Below are 19,944 nucleotides of genomic sequence, written 5' to 3'. Positions count from 1 at the left end.
GGATGTCCCACAGAAGTTCTATTTGTGTCATTGACACACTCTGAGATGCAACTTGGATGTCCCACAGAAGTTCTATTTGTGTCATTGACACACTCTGTACCTCTGTGCACCGGAAACCCCATAATCACCACTGTGATCTGAGTATGACAGGTTTGGTACAGAGTATGTCTTGCGAGGTATCATTTAAAAAGTCTTGATTTGCTGAGCATTAATATCCTGTTGGATTGTGTGCACTATCATTTTATGTACAGTTATGAAGTATTGCTATATATGTTAATGAAATATGTTGTGAGGTTGAGGCAACTATCTCTGGCCAGACAGGCATTGATGGCCCATCAAGAAGAATCTGCTATCCCAGAGACTCCTTGGAGAGGGCATGTACGCAATGAGGGCTGTCTAACTGCCATGTCACAGCAAGGATCCTTCTAGTTTCTGGAAGGAAGTATAAAAGAGGGACAGTGACATCACCACTTGGCCTCTCTCCTCCTGCATCTCCACACCTGGAAGATAAAGACTTTGAACTGGGGAATGAGTCCTAGGCTGAAAGCGAATACAGCCTGTGTATTAAGGACTATGAGCTGTCTGTAACATCTATTAGGGTGAGAAAAGCTGTTTGATTCAAATCTTGCTTAGTCTGTTAAAGTTAGAATTTAGGTCTGCAAATTTATTTTAATTTCTTAATCAACTTTGCTCTCTATGCCTGCTACTTAAAATCTAGCTTTCTGTAGTTAATAAATCTGTTTTATATTTTACCTAAAACAGTGTGGGTTTAGTTGAGGTGCTTGGGGAATCTCAGCTCAGATTAACAAGGGCTGTTGCACGTTCACTACCCTTTGTTGGAGTGGTGAGCTAATTAATGGGTTTACACTGTCCAAGGGAGTCTTGAGCAGTATGAGAGGGTATGCGTCTGGGGGGCAAGGCTGGGGGCTGGGGTGATTGGCTGGTGCTTCTCTCATTATGATTCATGAGTGGCTGAGAAAGCATTCCTGCAATTTAGCTCGGTGTGAATCTCCACATGCTGATGGCTGAGTGATCACAGCCCCTGGAAGGCTTTGCTGTTTGTCACTTTTATTGCGCTGAGAGAGACAGCCCAGACCGGAGAGTTTAGGGGGCACAGCAGTCCCACGTTCCAGGTTGTACCCCAGGGATCCCATCACAAGTACTGAATGGATTTGGCAGGCAAACATCTGGCAGAAAAATCTGTGACACCAATTCATCATTACTTACTACTATTTTTGTTTTATTGTTTACATCAAAAAGGTATTTAAAACAAATATATAGTCAAAATGGATTGGATATCAAATTATTCCCCATTAGAGCAGCAGTACTATACTTACTGAGGCAGCAATGAATCTCTAATGAGACACAGAAGCTTATTGTTTGAGTCAAGGCTCTCCTCTTTCTCCTCAGCCATGACCTCGTGGCTCACAAGCAGTGATGTGGTTTCTGAAAGCAACCGCAAGCTGAAGAGTCTCCATTCCACTTGAAAATAAATGTGCCAAGAATGTGACCACACTGAAGTCTAATTAAAACAAAATGTGGAATTCATGGAAATTTTAGTTGATGTGGCCATGTACTTACCATTCTGACTATGGACCAAAGAAATTAAGGGTGGGAGGATATAGTCCACAACCTAAAACAGAGCATTAAAAAGATCTGGTTTAGATCATTCAGAAAGAAAAAATAGAACTCAGAAATATATACATAATCTGTTTATTCCACTGCTAGAGTCTTTAATCAAAGGGATGAACTGAACAATCATGGAAATTCATCCATAATCACACTTATTAGGCCACCAAGTTCACTTTGGTCTAGTAAATCACTATAAAGTCATAGATAACATCTGTATATCAAAAACAGTAGTATCAATGTTGGCACAATTTACTGAGAATTCTTTTTAGTTTAAAAAGCAGAATTTGGTGCTGAATTTAGATATTAAAGAAGCTAAAATAAAATTACCACGTGTATTAATCCCCATGCTCCAATCCATAAACTAATCAGATGGGATTAGGAAGAAATTTCCTCCAATGATAGTTAAGGTACATTGTGGAATTTTCACACCATCCACACCTAAGCATTCATCATCACCAATTTCAGAGAGAGGATCCTTCAACTAGATAAACCATTGGTTCTTTCCAGTACAGTCATCCATAGGTTCCCACTGAGATTCAGATTTAGAGACTGAAGTCTTGAATTTTGAAAAAAATGTACTCCAATAAAATGTTTCTATATTCCCTAGAGTCACTGAGCAATATATTCCAGTCTGATATATCAAGTCCCCTCTTTAGTGAAATGATAGCTTATTTTCATCTTAAATTTTATGCAAATTCAGCCTTCTAACAAGAAAAAAAAAAGTTATTGGGAATGGAAAACTCAACAGGAGAAGAGATGAAAATCATCAGAAGCAATACAATACAGTAAACTAATCTTGAGCATCCAGGGCAGGTCACAGATCCTAAAATTGAGAAGTTAATATTACTAGTTAATCATTTCAGTAAACTACACAAATCAAATAATGAAAAACTTTCAAGATAACACCACCACAAAAAAAAAAAAATCTAGTGCCAATTTGACCATGCCACCATAAGATGGGTGTCTCAATTGCTCTGAACAGAATGTAAGATATGATGTTTTAAAAATATGTATTTGTGGCTAGCTTCTTAGTTAGTATAAATCAGTTTAGTTCCACTGAATTTATTTGAATGTTACAAAAATGGCACATTACAATGGTTAACAATTCATTGTTTGGAGACTATTTCATTTCATTTCATAGAGCACTCAAAGCCTTAATAATGTATAAGGTGCATTTTTCAATACTTCATCATTATGAAATCTTTCATAGCCTTTACAATACATATATAATAGAATAAGTAATAAAATGACTTAGCACTTCATAGCGCCTTTCAATGGAGGACTTTAAATTGCTTTACGAATGCTAACTAAGCAAGTCTCACAACAGACCTGTGAGATGGGTAAGAGTGTATGGGATCACTTCTTCTGCCACTTAACACAGCTGCTTTTAGTTGAAAGAATGTATCTCTTTTGGTCAATTCAGATCCTAGTTTAGGAATGCTCCTGGATTCCTTGCTGATGCTACTTCTCACACAGAAGGCATTATTCACAGATGCTGCTATCATCTCTGGCTGGCTAGGAAACACCATCATCTTATGGCAGACAATGACCTGGTCTCAGTTATACATGTTTTCACCACCTCCTGCCTGGACTACACCAATGCCATACACATCAGCCATTAGGAAACTTCATTTACTATAGAATGTTGTAATGTGTCTCCTCAGCAACATAGGCTACTGTGAGCGTACCAAACCTACCTCCTCTACTCTGTACCCTGGTTTCCCATAGAATATTCATGGTGCTTTATTGCTGGGCCCAGCATATCTTAAAAAAAAGCCTAAAGATCCAGGATGAAGGTCATGGTTGACAACTTTCCCCCTCAGTCACAATGGAACTTTCGACCATAAGTGTAAAATTCATCTGTGCAAGAGACAGAGCTTTCTTGGGGGCCAGTTCAAGAACGTGCAATGAACTTCCCCAGGAATTAAGCACTATCACAAACCTCACCACCTTCCCACTCCATGTGTAAGGTGCACTTCTTCAACCTTGCCTTCTCTAACAAACACAGAGCATAGCATACATACTAAAACAAAAATAATTGTAAAATAACCCAAACCTAAAACACATCACCAACAAAAAATACAGACCAAAAGAAAACACTACACTGCATGCACAAATCCCCCATAGGGCGAGAATGAGAGGAAGAACAAACCATATATGACAGATGACAAACACACCTTGTAATATGCTACTGGAAGGTACCCAGATACTAGAATGATGAAGACATTATAAGAATTTATACGCAACAGACAAGACTGGATTCCTACACCTCAGGCAGGAGAAAAGGTTAGTCAGTCTTCCATCATATAGTAGAGAGGGGAAAGCCCACTGATAATATTGTGGAACATGAAGGGGACAGACAGCTTTGTTTCCTTCCTTTGTTTCATCTACTCTTTTCTACATACATATGAAGAAATGGAGTCTATGCACATGTAGTGGGGAAGGGCGCAGAAATGGAGGAGTGCTGCCACGATGACATGCTCCCTTTCCCCTTATGCAGGGGCTTCTTGGGGTTCCAGTTCCAAAGCTTTGCAGGGAACCAAAACTGATGCATTATCCCCTCTTCCTCCTTTACAAAACTTGCAGACAGAACATGCAGTAAGATATACTGCTTCCTTTCTATGCTGTGCAAGCCTCTGAAAGAGTCATGGGATGGGCAGGTACTTGGGCACCTGAGGTCAAGAGAGCTCCTGACAGAGTGACCCCTGCAGAAGCCAGAGGGGCCAGTGGTAACTGGATAGCAGGGTCTCTGGTGGCTCATTGTGAGGTTTAGGGGGAGGTAGGATCCCTGGCCTATTCTGTGGACATTTAGGGAAACAACTCTCTGATATGCAAGAATCAAATAGAAAATAAGCAATTTCAGGGAGTGTCTATTCCTGTGTGGATTAGTCCCATATAAGGGAGTACTGGGCCAATAGATAGGTAAAATGATTTTTCTTTTTGTTTAAAAGGAATGTTCTTGTTTTTTTAAAAAAGGTTAACAAACACCATCTTTTCTTAATTTGCTATTGGAAACTAAAACAATTTCAATGTTGTTGTTGGGGAGCAAATGTTATGCACCACTCAAGAAGGCTTTGGCTAATTTTTTTAATTCATGACACAGTGATGGTAGGCAACTTTGTCTAAAGGAATCATCCTAACCTCTGGGACCTATTGAAGATACACATTTCTGGCTAGTAAAAGGATATCCTAATAACCATTTTTATATTTAAAGTATTGATCTGGAACTGTGAACATGTCTTGCTTCAACTTTTCAAAAAAGCTTTAAGTTCCTTTGGGTGCTGGCATTTATATTCATAGATTCCACTCATGCCCAACCTGTAGCAATTAAAAGAGATCCCTTGAGTAACAGTATTTCTAAAAATATTTTGTATGCATCATGTAAGATGAGGTAGCACTTTCCTCTACAGTAATGGTAAGCTGTACTTCCCAAAATAATTAGCACACTAGACCCTGCAAGTAGTAAACTAATTACAGTTCACACTATTAGCGGCAGACGCGGTTACAGAATCAGTTATGATGGACTAAAACAGATCTCTTCAACCTAGCATACTAAATTCAGGGCACTTTCCCCACTATATATGGGGTTTGAATGGCCATTTATTGGACACTGGTACTGGTCTGGAGAAAGAGAAAACTTACCGATGGAAATGAAGCAGGCAAGTGACAGATTATTTTCTCAAAACTAATCGCTCATAAGCAATGGAAGTAGTTATTTTCAGTTAATAAATATTTTTTTTAAAAAAAGACATCCATTTGAAAACTGGGAAAGGATTCTGTCTGTATACAAAAGTGCCATACTTCATAAACTTTAACAAGCATTTGGGTGGACACAAAAATTAGTCCTGGTTATTGATAGTGACTGTTTGGATAAAGTAAACACTACCACAGAACTTTGCAAAACACCTGAATAAAACTTGAATATTTTTAAAGTGAAAAAAGTTGGGTTAAATTAAAAACAAAAACAAAAAAAAAACAAAAAAAACCCACCCACATGACTCTGCCCTTTCTTAGGCTGGGACTAAAATGGATTCTTGCAGCATTTTTGATCTACACAGAGCTAGGACATAAATGAAGGGTTTGTCTACATGGCAAGTTACTGCTCAGCAAACCAGGGCGTGAATCTACAGTGAACCAGCTTGCGGTTTGGTGGACATTGCTACAGCACAGAGAAAGTACAGCTGAGTGATTATTTTGAAGTGAAGTGAAGTGGGATAGTCACTCCTCACTTTTTGTCACAATATGTTGCGGAGTATGTATATTAAAAGGCACCTGCCTTCTTGCTGCAATTTATTTCAGAAAAAAACAGACCTTATAATTTAATATAATGCACAGATAGAAGGTACTGAAATTTCAGTTAATATTTTGAAAGAAACATGCATCGCTTTTATGGAGGTCACACTAAAAAGCACAGAATCATTATCTTAAGAAACAGTATGCTCTTGGAATGGTGTCTAACCATCAATTTACATGCTGATAGGCGTCTGAGATAACATTCACTTGAATTCACTCCAGATCTCTACTTAACTACTTCTGCAATTCTGCTTAAAGTGAATTGAGTTGACTTAAAGATAAACTGTATATCCCTGTTCCACTTCCCATAACCTCTATCTACTTATCTATCTGATTCCAATCTACTAGTGGGGAGGACCAGACTTTCTTGACTGTTTGGCGAACACCCATATATTGTGGGTTGTTTACTGTAAACTATTCAAAACCAACAACAACAACAGGGATTTTAATTCCAGCTCATCTATTTTTGTTGTTGTTGTTAGTTTTAGTATTTTTAGTTCTTACAACTTCACAACTTAACAGTCTGCTGAAAACACACACCCCGAAAGGGGATTGGAGAACTGAGACACAGTTTTTCATCTCTAGACCACTTGTTCATGTCAGTTCAGCTTAATTTGTTAATGACCAAAGGCTGTTGCAATTTGATGGCTGTTGAGTTTGGTGATTACAGTCCAATTTCCAGTTACCAAGTATCCGTATAATAATAAAAAATCAACACCATAACCAACATTAATTGGTACTCTTGGTAGCAGTCTCATGAGAAAGAACAAGGATTGAATGACCTTGAAGGCTGAAATACCCTTTTACTCTTAGAGGTGGATCTCTTCAGGTCGTGGTTAAGGCATACTGGCAGAACAAAGCGGGGAAACTTCCACTGATGTTCAGTGCTGTTCTTGTTCTGCAGCTAAAGTGGTCAATCCAGTTCTTTGGGCATACAAAATCATTTTAAAAACAAATAAATTTCCAGAGCTAATTTTGGACAAAACATCTGACTCTTTTTGCACCTTTTCAACTATTTGGACACAATAAATTGAACCTGAACATATCTGTTCACCTTTTAAATTTAGATCTTTCTATAAACGAACAAATCTTTTTCAATCAAAAAATAATTAAAACTTTTTTCTATTTTCTGACCATACATATTTTAAGTCATGACCCTAATAACTACTGACTACTTGAAACATTCCGTTTATTAGTGGGAATTCAGCCAGTATGTATGCAATTGTTTCATGTTCTGCCAGGACTTACTGTTGAGCAGTGGAGTGTCAATAAGACTGGATGCTGTGTTACCACTTCGAATGCTGATAAGGTGGACTTAATCAGTTCTTCTGATGCAGCTTGACCTGTTCATAAAAGAATCATTGTCTTTCTTTATAACATGCTACAGTAAGAATCATAGGTGCTGGAGCTAGGGGTACTGGGGGTGCTGCCACACCCCCTGATTTGAAGTGGTTTCAATCATATATAGGGTTTACATTTGGTTCAATGGCTCTCAGCACCCCCACTATACACATTGTTCCAGCACCCCTGGTAAGAATAGATTCATATAAAGATATGAGAATGCCATAGATGAACTTACCTACTGCTCCATTTAAGTTAGTTTCTCCAGAAACTATTGATTTGATAAAATTCTGTAGAAAAAATAAGTAAAATATACACATTCAAAACGAGTTTAGAAACAAAGAACAACAAATATTTTACATTCAAACATGCACCTCATAGCATCCTCATTAAGACTATGCTGTCCTCAATCATATTTAATATTTTTCATATATGAACGTTGAATGCATTTGTATTCTAGTTCTCATGACATAATTTTGCAGTTCTGTAAAGATGCTACATACTCAAAAGTACTGTACAACGAGGCCCATTAACTCGACTAATGTCAAGAAATTTCCAGATAAATAGGAAGCAATTAAATAGTGTACTTTATTAGTAACAGAGCCTGCATTTTCTAAAAAGAGACTTAGAACTTTCTTGGATACTGCTATGTTAAAATAACTCATGAAAAAGACCAAAAACCCACTGGAAAATGTAATTTTCTGTAATTGGGGCCATCTTTTTGATCTCCACACATAGTCCATATTGTATGGATGCACTTACATGCAGGAGTACATAGAGAAAAGCATACTTTATAACCTACATAAATCATCATTCTGAGGAACAGTGAGCATAAAATATTAATGATTTGAGATAAGGAAATATGGAACTATTATTCCCACTGTTCTTGGGCTATTTAAATCATTTCCTCTCGTCTGATTTCACTTTTATGCATGTATATATCTTTCACAGGGGAGGCAAAGGAGGTGCTACTGATACTTACTTGTGACAGAAGGAATAATTCTCAGCAGAATTTAATACACTATTACTTATATTTATCAAGTCAGAGTTTTATTGCACAGACAAAAGATGTTTTGGCATCATCTTTCTGACCTTGAGGTTATACACCTCATTTCTATACAGTATTATGGTAAAAGCTTTCAAATAATTTCATAGAACTACCAGTTTCTGTCCTGTGGATGTGAATGACAAATTGTATTTCTATAATATTGTTAGAAGTGCATCCAAAACATATTACCTTTTCCCTAATACCTAAGAAATGCATACAGGAGTTTTCTAGCTGCAACAACAGCATTATATCTTTGTTTTTAAACGATTACAGAGCACATCATAGAAGAATGGTTACTTATCTTAAAGTAACTGTGGTCCCTTGAGATACTGTCAAGTGGATCCCTCTGTAAGTGCACACATGATTCATACACGTGAGATTGTTTTTTTTTAAATAAGCAGTGTCCATCAGAAGGAGTGACAGTCTGGATGGTTTACTCCTGTCAATGTACAGAGTCCTGGCTACATCTAGTATGTGTAATTTTTTTTCTCGCAGTGCCAAATGAGGTTTCAGGAAGAAATGCAAGTTGATAGATTAGTTCAGATGAATTTATAAGACCACTTTAGAGGTGAATTTCAGGTGAGGTCTTAGCACCACCTTGTCCCTATGGAATGTCATTTGGAGAGGTTAAGCCATAAACACCTGAAGCTCACTCACTCTTCTGACTGGAGTGATTGAGACTAGGAGATTCACCTTCCCAGTGAGGTGATGTAGGGAGCATTCTGAAAAAGGTTCAAAGGGAGACTCCATGAGTCTAAGGAGGACTATATTGAGGTCACAGACAGTAAATGGTTCTCTGACTGGTGGGGGTGTAGTAGCCCTTTAAGAAGTTTCAGTAGCATAGCATGAGAAGATTAGGGCTGGGCAGGAAACGGGTTTCCCATCCTGAGAGAATTTTTGAGATTTCAATTTTTTTCCCATCCCACATCTACTCAAAAATTTTGATTTGGATCAATCAATCAAACTTGCTTATTTCAATTTCAAACCCTCCCCTCCCCTTGCTATTTTTTAGTCCAAATTTCTAAAATTTCAAAACAAAAAAAAGTTGTTTTGACTGGAAAAACTGAAGCTTTTCATTTAAAATATGTTGAAATATCCCATTTCAACAATTTCAAAACTTTTCCCCCTGAAATTTGAGTCAGGATATTTGTCAAAACTTGCCTTAGTTCACAGTTTAGGTTTCTACAAATCAGTATTTGGGGGGGGAAATGATTCATCAAAATTCCTGACCAACTAGAGAGGAGAAAGATGGGTGACATGCTAAAATTGCTGAGAGGCTGACTTTACTAGATTTGAGCAGAAGACCAGCCTGCATAGGGTGTCAAGGACCCTCGGTAATGAGATCTGGATTTTTTGGGCTACCCGTATCAAAAACTTCTTCCATTTTGAAGAATACGTTATCTAGTAGATGTCATTTTGTTTTGAAACAGGGTTTCCTGGACCTGTAGGGAGAAGCCATTATCTGTGTTACTGAGCCATCCAACAGCCACAACATGAGGTGCAGTGACGATGGTTCTGGGTGGAGTAACTAGCCATGGTTCGGTGAGACAAGTTCCAGGTGCTGTAGGAGTTGGATTGGAGGCTGGGCATCTGCAGTAGATCTGTTAGCCACATCAGTGTTGGCCAGTAAGGAGCCACCAGAATCAGGGGAAATCATGCAAAGGCATACCAACAAGCCTCTATTCCCCTGAAGGAGGAAGGCATCTGGTAATGAATCTGGACTCAGGTCTCTTCTAGAGCAAAAGTTATGACATTTTGCATTACCATTGGAGCAGATAAATCTATTGTTGGGAATCTCCACTAATGGAATATCAGTTCTGTAATGCATCTGGCCATTCATGGCTGGCCACAGACTGCTTGCCCAGGAAGCCTGCTAACTTGTTGCTGAATCCTGTTGTTGCCCTGTTCTGATGGCATCAATTTCAGAAGTTGATGACTTACAGGCAGAAGGGAAAAAGAGCAGGTGCCCTCTTGCTTGTTTATGTAGTGCATGGCTGTTGTGTTGTCTGTGAAAATCTACAAAGAAGGAATTATGGAAGACATGACGTGGCACACGGCACATGTGCAGCCTTAACAGACACTGCTATTAAAAAAACTCCTCAATCTAGCATGCACAGAGCACATGTGTACCTAGAGTTGGATCCTCACTGACATATACTCAAAGAACAATTATTCTGGATGAACATCAAGGTATAATAAATTTCCTTTTTTCACAGAAAATGAACTTATCATTATGTCTGCCTGTTCATTTGAAGAAAGCTTCAAACGAACTTTCAACTAATTTCATCTACCTTTCATCTAATTTCTTTACAGGGAGGGTTTTGTTTGTTTATCTGTGACAAACTAAAAACTGTCCATTTTGGGAAATCCATAATCTGTGCTGCTTTCTCACTCACTGAATTGAGCCAATTGGTATATATCAGTCTGTTCTGAATGGCTTTCCAGGATATCATTATCCATCCTCATGTTATGTTTAATTGAAGAGGGACAGGAGACAAATCAAGTCCAGTGCCAAAATTCCTACTTTAAAGTCAACATAGCTTGATCCTCGCCATCCATAATCTCTGCCACTAGGTGGTCAGGTGCAGAAGCTCTAGGTTTATCCTATCTGATGGGAGAGGGTGTGAAGAGCAAGTTACTCACCCTGTGCAGTAACTGTGGTTCTTCAAGATGTGTTCCCCCAATGGGTGCTCCACTCTAGGTATGCTTGCACCCCTGGCACCTCAGATCAGAGATTTTAGGTAGCAGAGTCCGTTCAGCCCACCCATGCGCTCGCTCCATCTTGTGCCCTGCATCAGGGCTATATAGTGCTGAATGGGTGAACAGCCCTCAGTTCCTTCTCTAACTCAGAGCTCACTGGAAAGAACTCCAAAGCAGAGGGGAGGAGGGCAGGTAGAGGAGAACCCATAACGACACACACCTCAAAGAACCACATTACTGCACTGGCCCTGAGTAACCTTCTCTTCAAGTAGTGTCCCTATGGGTGTTCCATTCTAGGTCTCTGCAGCAGTACTCCTATGGGAGGTATGGGGCTTCAGTGTAGAGTCTAGAACTGTGGATAAGACATTGGAGCCAAATATGGCATCAGACGGTGAGTCATGAGTGACTGCATAATGTTCAGCAAATGTTTGAGCAGATGTCCAAGTCACGGCTCTGCATATTTCTACAACAGGAACATTTTTGACAAAGGCTATGGAAGTGGAGAGGGATCTTGTGGAGTAATTTTGTATTCTAGAAGGATGTTGAAGATTGTGAGAAGGATAGCAGTAGGTAATGCAGCTTGATATCCAGCTAGAGTCTCTTTGTTTGGAGACTGAGAATCCCTTAGATCTGTCCACAAGGGAGAGAAATAGTCTGGGAGATTTCCTGAAGGGCGTAGTCCTATTTAAATAAAAGGCTAGTGCTTGCCTTACATTGAGCGTGTGCAATGTTGCATCTCTTTTTTCTTGGAGCGGTTTCAGAAAGAAAACTGGGAGGTGGATAAGTTGGTTTATGTGGAAGTATTTATGTCCACATATTTTCAGTAGGAACTTGGGATGCGGTCATAATGTGACTTTGCCTTTAAAAAAAGACTGTAAAGAGGGGGTATGCCATTAGAGCCCCCACTCTCTCCTACTCTTCAGGCACACGTAATACTACTAGAAATTCAGTTTTCATAGAGAGGTGTTGAAGGGAACAGTGGCCATGGGTTCAAAGGAAAGTCTTGTTAGACACCTGAAGACAAAATTGAGGTCCCATGTCAGTGTGGGGCATCTGATTTGTGAAAAGAGATTACCCAGACCTTTGAGAAACCCTCTGGTTGTGGGATGAGTGAAAACAGAATAACCCTCTATCTGATGAGGGAAGGCCGTGACAGTGACAAAGTGCACCTTGACGGAGCTTAGAGATAATCCTGACCTTTTTAGTTCTAGATGGAAATGCATACAGGAGACCTCTGTCCCATTGTGAAGTATTGCATGGTTTATTACAAAGGTGCCCACCACCATGTGTCCCAGTAGCTGGAGACAGTCTGAGGGCTGACCCGGACTGTTAAGACTAAATTGATCAGAGTGTTGAATCTGTGCGAGGGGAGGAATGTTTTGGCTTCTACTGCATTGAAGAAGGCTCCTATGAACTCCAGATGTTGTACTGTAGTTAATGTGGACTTTTGGATATTTAATTGTAGTCCCAGTCAGAGAAATAGGGCCATGACTTTTTGTGTGACCATCACACCCTCGCTGAAGAAGCGTGATATGAGTAGGTAATTGTCTAAGCATGGAAAGATCAGAATTCCTTGTTTGCGAAGATGTACTGTTACCACAGAAAGGACCTTTGAGAACACCTTGGGTGCAGAAGATAGGTCAAATGGGAGCATATTGTATTAAAAGCGATCCTAACACAGAGTAAATCAGAGAAACCTTCTGTGGAATGGCTGGATCAGAATATGGAAGTAAGCAACCTGCAGGTCGAGAGCTGAGAACCAGTCCCCTTGGTCCAAAGATGGAATTATTGCTGTGAGAATTACCATTTTGAACCGCTGAACCTTCACAAATCTGTTCAGTGATCTTAGATCTAGAATAGGTCTCCAACTGCCATTCTTTTTCAATACCAGCAAGTACTTGGAGTAGATTTTTCTCCCTCTATGTTGTTTGGGAACTGGTTCTATAGCATCTAGGTTCAAGAGCGAGTCGATTTTTGGTCGCAAAAGGTGCTCATGAGAAGGGTGCCTGAAAAGGGAAGGGGGGGGGGGGGAGAAGAGGGAGGGAGGTAAAATGGATAGAATATCCTGTAGAAATTATCTCCAACACCCACTTTTCTGAAGCTATGTGATCCCAGTTTTGACGAAAAAGAGCAAGGTGGTTGCCGAAGGGAGGGAGACGTGCAGATTGTTAGAACAGATAAGGATGGGTGTGGTAATTCGGGCCCTTGACCAACCTACCAGAATTGATGTTTAGATATAGAGGGTTATGAAGTGAATGCTTGTGTACTTTTCTGCAATCTCTTGTGCTGGGTTTCATAAGGCCCCGGGCGGGGGGGAGGGGGATATTGAGTAGGCAATGATCTCTGCGCCATCTGGGATTCACTGAATCTTCTTTTGTGTGCAGGTAAGTAAATTCCCAACAAGCGCAAGGTGGCTCTAGAATCTTTTGATATGTGGAGGGATTCATTAATTTTCTTGGTGAACAACTTTGATCCTTCAAACGGAAGGACCTCCACCTTATGCTGGATTTCCTTTGAAAAGCCAGACAGCTGAAGCCAGGAAGCCCTCCTCATGGCCACCACTGTGGAGATGGAACGAGTGGCTGTGTCAGCATTGGCTAGAGAGGCCTGCAGAGATGTACTTGCAAGGAGTTGGCCATCAGCAATGATCATCTGAAATTGCTCCCTCTGGTCTGTTGGAAGATGGTCAATAAAGGCATTCAGTTTGGAGTAATTAATATATTATACTTTGTCATGAGAGCTTGGTAATTGGCTACCATAATCAAGGAGTAGCTAATAAATATGTTTTTTGCCCAAATAAATCAAGATATTTAAAATCCTCATCATATGGCATTGATTTAGCATGGTGCTGTCTATCATGTATGTTTACAGCACTGACAACAAGGGAGTTTGGGGATGGGTGTGAAAATAAAAAGTCTGAGCCCTTGGAGGGAACGTAGTATTTTTCCCCCTGCTCTTACAGGTGAGAGGTGTTGTTTCTGAGGTATGCCATATTATTTTCACTGAATTCAGGAGGGCCTTGCTAATCGATAACGGAATATGGAGAGATGAGAAGGTGTGCAGGATGTCAAGTAGCATGTGTTGCAACTCCTTAACCTCTTCTAGCAGAATTTTGAAGGAATCCGCTAGCCTTTTGATAAAGTCCTGAAATTGTTTGAAATTGTGCGCCGAAGTTGGTGGAGGAGGCATAATGGCTTTATTAGGAGAGGATGAAGAGATGTTGGTCACAGATATAATCTCCTTGTCTAATCTTGCTTCCTGTTCCTCAAAGGTCTCCTTTTGTAGATAAAAAGCTCTAGAGAGAATCTGGAGAGGAATGCCTTCTCTTCTCCTGGTGAGAAACACTAGGGGCCCTCGAGAATTGCTGGCAATAAGCCACCCAGGGGTTCCAGTAAGACCACTCATTTATTTGGTGTATGCAAAATGACTGGTTAAGCCAAGCCACAGCATTCTTTACCATGTTCAAGGCACAAAGATCTCCAGGAATTTGAGTCACTTTGCTTTCCTCAACCATGTGTCATGGTTTGTGGCTGCCCATATTGGACTGTCTCTAAAATGCCAACAAAATCCTACTGCAGCACAAATTCCATATCCAAAACGAAACCGGTTGAGAAGGCTCCATTGCCTTCATGGTAAATCACACCCAGGTTGATGCTGAGTTGGGTCTGAGACAAGATAATTATTTGTCACTTTCTCTGTGGACCATGAAGCTTGCCACATGTCCTCTCCTGTAAATCCCTCAGCTGGTAAACTTATCCACAATGAGCACCGTGAGGCCAGACGACCATGTGGTGGATTAAACAAGCCTTTAATTAATGGTAGATGTGGCATATCACACAATTTCACCATGAGCTTTGTTACGCTTTCCTCTCTGCGTACACTGGGTGGAATAATAGTGCAGAGAACCAGTAACCAAGGTAGAGGAGTAGATTTAAGTGTGCCTGAAATAATACGCATGGTGGAATTAAGTTGTACATCGATCATTCTTGTGTGAGACGAGCAAGCCTATACTGGAGTGCAGTACTCTGCAGCTGAATAACAGAGTGCCAAGGCCGAAGGGCGCAGCATTTGGATATTGGCACCCCCAAGTCGTTCCGGCCAGTTTTCCAAGCAAATTGTTGCGCGTTTCGACCTTAGTTGCTGCTTTTGTAAGATGGTCATAACGTGAGAGTTCTATTCAACATGATGCCTACATAGACCGGATATGAATCATGCTTTATTCGCTAAACATTGAGAACTATATTCAGCTCGCGGCCTGCTTGTGCATGATCTAAGCGGAAGACACCCAACACACTTGGTATCAGGCAACAACAACAATCGGTCACCATACATGCATTCAAAACACTCAAGTATGTCAAAGGAGTATAACTGAGTGCCGAGGCATATGTCATCTGCATAAAACTCATGAGATCTGGTATATGGTATGTTATTCGAATAAAAGTTGAACAATGTCGGAGATAATACTGAGCCTTGTGGGAAGCTGTTCTTCTGGTGCTTCCAAGCACTTGTTCTTGTAAGGCCACCGATGTGGTGCAAAAGACATGGATATGGGCATCCAAGGGCATCCATACCAACTGGGTGAGCTGTATCTCTCAAGACAGTAAGCTGGTTCTGCAGGGGTGGAAAGCTCCCTGATAGTGGAAAGGAAAGCCTTGGACAGAAATGTGAGAAATTGATGAGAAATCATCACCATTGTCATCCTCTTCATCACTTGACAGAGGTGGAGCAGTTATGGAAGCTATGGTAGACTCTGTCAGTACTGCGTGTCTGTCCAGAGAGCGAGAGGTGGTCAGTACTGGGAACGTGTTGATGCCGAGCAGGAGAGACTCAGGCATTTCTGAAACCACCAAGACCCTAGAAAAGCACAATTCCTGTGGTACCGGGATGGTGGGCAGTACTGCTGAGGTAAGATGAGCAGAAGCAACTGATGTAGAAGGTGTTGATAGTACTGGAGGTCTCTTACACTCTGATGAATGACCAGTAGGTATTGGTCTGGCCTTCTACGGCACTAAAGTACTAGGTACCGAGGCCCTAGGGGACTCTGTTGGTACCGATTTTAGAGCTGTTTTCTCTCTACCACTCCGTTCACCCGGCAGTACCAAACTTCCGGATCCCAAACTCTTCGAGTCCTTAGGCTTTCTGGTGATGACAATACCTGAGGCACTTGCAGCTTCCTAGGTACCAAGCTGGAGATTGGTGGGTGCCAATGTGTTCGACCTGGCCAGGGATCGTTTCTTCGTGGTAGATTCTTTACCCAAGGAACATGAAGTCTGCTTTCTGGAGGCTTTTTGAGAGGAATCCAGGGATTTCCTCTTCAAAGCCATGGGGAAATGTCATGCAAAAAAGTTGATGGAGTAAGCCTTCTCAAAGACTGCTGTACAGGGAGGGTCTCGGGGCTGCGGTCAGAACTCTCCATCGTAAACAGACACAGTTTTAGTTCATGGTTCTTTCTGGCCCTTTACTTTAATTTCAGGCAGAAATAACACTTTTGAGGGACGTGTAACTCCCCGAGACAGCGTATACAGGATGAATGTTCATCATGGACTGGGATAAACATTGCCTTTCCTGTCAAGAGTGTAAACCCAGGGGAGCCAGAAATACCCTTTTCAGGTTCCACTTCCCTACAGGGAACAACCAAGAAAAAAAATAATTGTGGATGCTATTCTAATAAAAAAAATTATAAACTCCTAAAGAAAAGGAAAAGGGAGTACTAGAACTAGTGGAAACTATGAACTAATTATTTCAAACAAGAGGAAAAAAAATACAAGTGAGGTAATTTCAATTTGGATGCTGCTGAGGCAGTTGAGAAGGAAAATGAGGGCAGTTTGCCCGCACAGCACTATATAACCATGTTGCAGGGCATGAGATGGGAGAGTGCAAGCGTAGGCCAAATGGGCACTGCTACCTGAACTGATCGGAGACGCATGGGGCACAAGCACACCTAGGGTGGAGCACCCTTAGGGACACTAATTGAAGAAGGTGGCGGCAGCTTCTTGAAACTTCACCTTCTTCCTATTCCAACACACACAAAAGGGACAGAGACAATAAGGTCCTAATGATTTCCTGAGAGAGTTCCATGAGGAATTATTTTGCCAAACATATGCAAATTCTTCCATGCATCATCACCAGATCCTCAACTAATATAAACAGAAGTTTAAGAACAAATTTTACAAAGAATTCTTTCATCAATCACTATAGAAATTGTATTTAGAGAAGCCAAAAGGATGACCAATGCAAACCTTCATATATGGTTTCATCAGTTCACCATAAAGATAAAATATTGACTAGAGAGAACCAGTTTGGGATAACAAAGAATTTGATAAAATCTTTCATCCTTCTCACCACCTTTTCTTTGAGGATGTAGTTGTGAAGTGGAATCAAGGAGAATTGAGAGTGCCCAGCTTCTTGCAGGATTAGGTCTGCATTATTTATGGCATTTAAGATTATATGAGCCATAGCAGGGGATACAAATAATTCTGAATTCAAGATTTCATAGGTAAGTGAAGGATGAACTGATATTTCAAAATTTGGCTTTAAATATAACAACATATATTTTAAGTTTACATATAAATAAATTCTATTTGGTTAATTATTTGGGATCTGGAAGCATTACTTTAAACTTTGTAGCTCAGAGATTTATTGATGAAAAATAAGAGTCTTTCATGTTTAAGTTGCTGGTTCAAATCAAGCCCAGTTAGTGACTGTAAATAGTTATTATCTGTCAGGAATTTCGTGACTATGTGAAATAATTTTTGAAGGGAAGATATTGGTTCTTTTCCAAAGACAACAAATGGCCACTTCGCAAAACAAAAACTACAGCTAAAACTAGCTGGCCAATTTATTAGCTGTATTCGGGAAGCCAAAGAGCTTGGAAAGTGAACTAAAATTGATATCTCTCTTACACACTTGAGGCAAGTTGGTAGGACATTAGTGAGGAAACTTGCACTACAGTTGCATGAGCTGTAATTGATCTGTGGATAAAACAGAGGACTTTGATATCCACAAAGGTCAATCCAGCACCTTTCATAAAAATTAAATTCACTTACAAAAAGTTAAAGAATAAAAAAAAAACAACTATGCAGTTTCACTTTTAAAGTTTGGATTATTTTTTCTAATTCTAATGCTCATCATTCTCAAAACAGTCTTTATGAACACTATCTTTTCAACCACAGACAGGTGCGGCTACATCAATCTCTAAGGAACAAGAAAAAATGAAACCGTAATATAACCAGTCTACAGTGAGAGCTTTTGCAATCTACCGTGGGAATAAATCACTAATTTAAACACTTTGTTGAAAATGTGTCCTTCAAAATATTTTGTTTGATCATGAAGTGCAACTTTTAAAATACGCTTTTCTCATTTGATAGTGGCTATCACTTTTATACTAGAAACTAAAAATACAATTCAGAAGTACTACTTCATTTTAACTACAGTGCTGTATGGCATATTTGAAATCCTGTACAGTTTTTATTGTTCATGTCAAAGCTAGACAGCAGATGCTGAACATGACAAATGTCTTAGCTCTCTAGTTTATGCTGCTCAGCATTTCATCAACTAAATATAGTGCAAATGTACTGGCAAGGAGAAAAAGATAACATAATTCATGTGGGTCATATCCTTAAACTAGAAAAAGCATGTGTCTTATTAAATATGACTGAACTGAAACAGGGTATTATAGTTTATCTTTCATAGCACTTAGCAAATTATGCATTTATCAGAAATTATACAATATCCAGAGCAGTACACTCAGTTATATGAAACTTCTAAATTATCTTTTTCGTTATTTGAATGACCTTCATGACTTTTGATCTTAAATACGATTTCCATGGAGAAAGACATTGTATTAGGTTTTTGTCTTTTAAGCAAATATACTATTGGAAGACAATAAATTTTCTGCTAAGAACTCAAATTTAATATAGTCAAAATAAAAAAGTTACATAAAAAAAGACAACCCCACTTTTATTTTAACTATCCTATATATTGTATAAGATTAATTCCCAGAAGTATATACATTCTTGATATACAAAATGTTAGTATAATTCAACTTGTTACTTACAAGCAAAGTTCCATAGTTAAAAAGAAACTCCTCGGTTACAATATGGGGACGGAATACCTATTTGAGCAGAGTTTTGGCAATAAGATTAAATAATTAAAAAACATGATAAATGTAGCATATTTTACAGTGTGTTTAAAAAAGCAGAACATTTATTTTGTTTTTATCATTAGAATCGTCTAAACATAACTTCACAAATAGGGATCAAGTCTTCATTCTGTCACATAGTTGGAAACCCACTGACTTCAGTTAAAGCTGACTTCATGTAAAGAAGACAGAATTTGGCCTAGTCCAATTACAATCAACATAAAGTGCATTTAAGGAGCATACGGTGGGTTATATTGTTTTCTAATTAAAAAAATAATTACCTGGGATGCCACAAGGTGAAGAACTACCGGCATCATGGGAAGGCACATCTTCAGCTGTTTGGCCTGAGTTGTTGATGGATGTTTACGTCCAGAGACATTAGCTAGGGCACTAAGAATATCACCTGTAACACACAGCAAATGAGTAAGATGCATCTCAGTCTACGTCAACATAATTAGTTTAATTAAACAAAGGAGCTATTGACATTTTTTCTCATGTAGTCTGTATGAGGTTTCCCAGGCTTAACCTGAAGAAAAACTAATTCTGATTGTTCTTACAAACTGAACTACTTAAAGAGGGTTTGATCCTGCAAAGTGCTCGGCACTCTAGACTCAATCCAGAAAAAACACGTAAAAGTGCTTAACTTTAAGCACGTGAGCAGTCCAATTGATTTCAACTGATGCTTGCCAGTAAGTTGCTCTGATTCATGTGGATTTTCAAACAGAAGATATTCCTTTCTTCTGTAGATAGTAATTCAGAATGAGCGGCAAGGGGCATATCTGTTATCCTA

At 39.6% G+C, this 19,944-nt stretch overlaps 1 protein-coding gene across 14 annotated transcripts in view; it reads right to left on the bottom strand.

Annotated features, from left to right (window-relative positions):
- ULK4 (unc-51 like kinase 4) overlaps positions 1 to 19,944 on the bottom strand; it is a 395,815-nt gene that overhangs the window by 233,052 nt on the left and 142,819 nt on the right. For all 14 annotated transcript variants that reach the window (XM_037890225.2, XM_043540763.1, XM_043540762.1 and 11 more), the window contains 6 exons: positions 19,436 to 19,557; positions 19,071 to 19,127; positions 7,505 to 7,556; positions 7,174 to 7,268; positions 1,582 to 1,633; positions 1,338 to 1,482 (listed from right to left, as the gene is read on the bottom strand). In XM_037890225.2, the coding sequence (XP_037746153.1) occupies positions 1,338 to 1,482; positions 1,582 to 1,633; positions 7,174 to 7,268; positions 7,505 to 7,556; positions 19,071 to 19,127; positions 19,436 to 19,557 (523 nt within the window). The remainder of the gene's footprint in view (positions 1 to 1,337; positions 1,483 to 1,581; positions 1,634 to 7,173; positions 7,269 to 7,504; positions 7,557 to 19,070; positions 19,128 to 19,435; positions 19,558 to 19,944) is intronic.

The sequence above is a fragment of the Chelonia mydas genome, chromosome 2 (assembly GCF_015237465.2).
Source record: "Chelonia mydas isolate rCheMyd1 chromosome 2, rCheMyd1.pri.v2, whole genome shotgun sequence".
Classification (NCBI taxonomy): Eukaryota; Metazoa; Chordata; order Testudines; family Cheloniidae; genus Chelonia; species Chelonia mydas.
The sequence above is the reverse complement of the archived record's forward strand: the minus strand, read 5'-3'. Positions and strand labels throughout refer to the sequence as shown.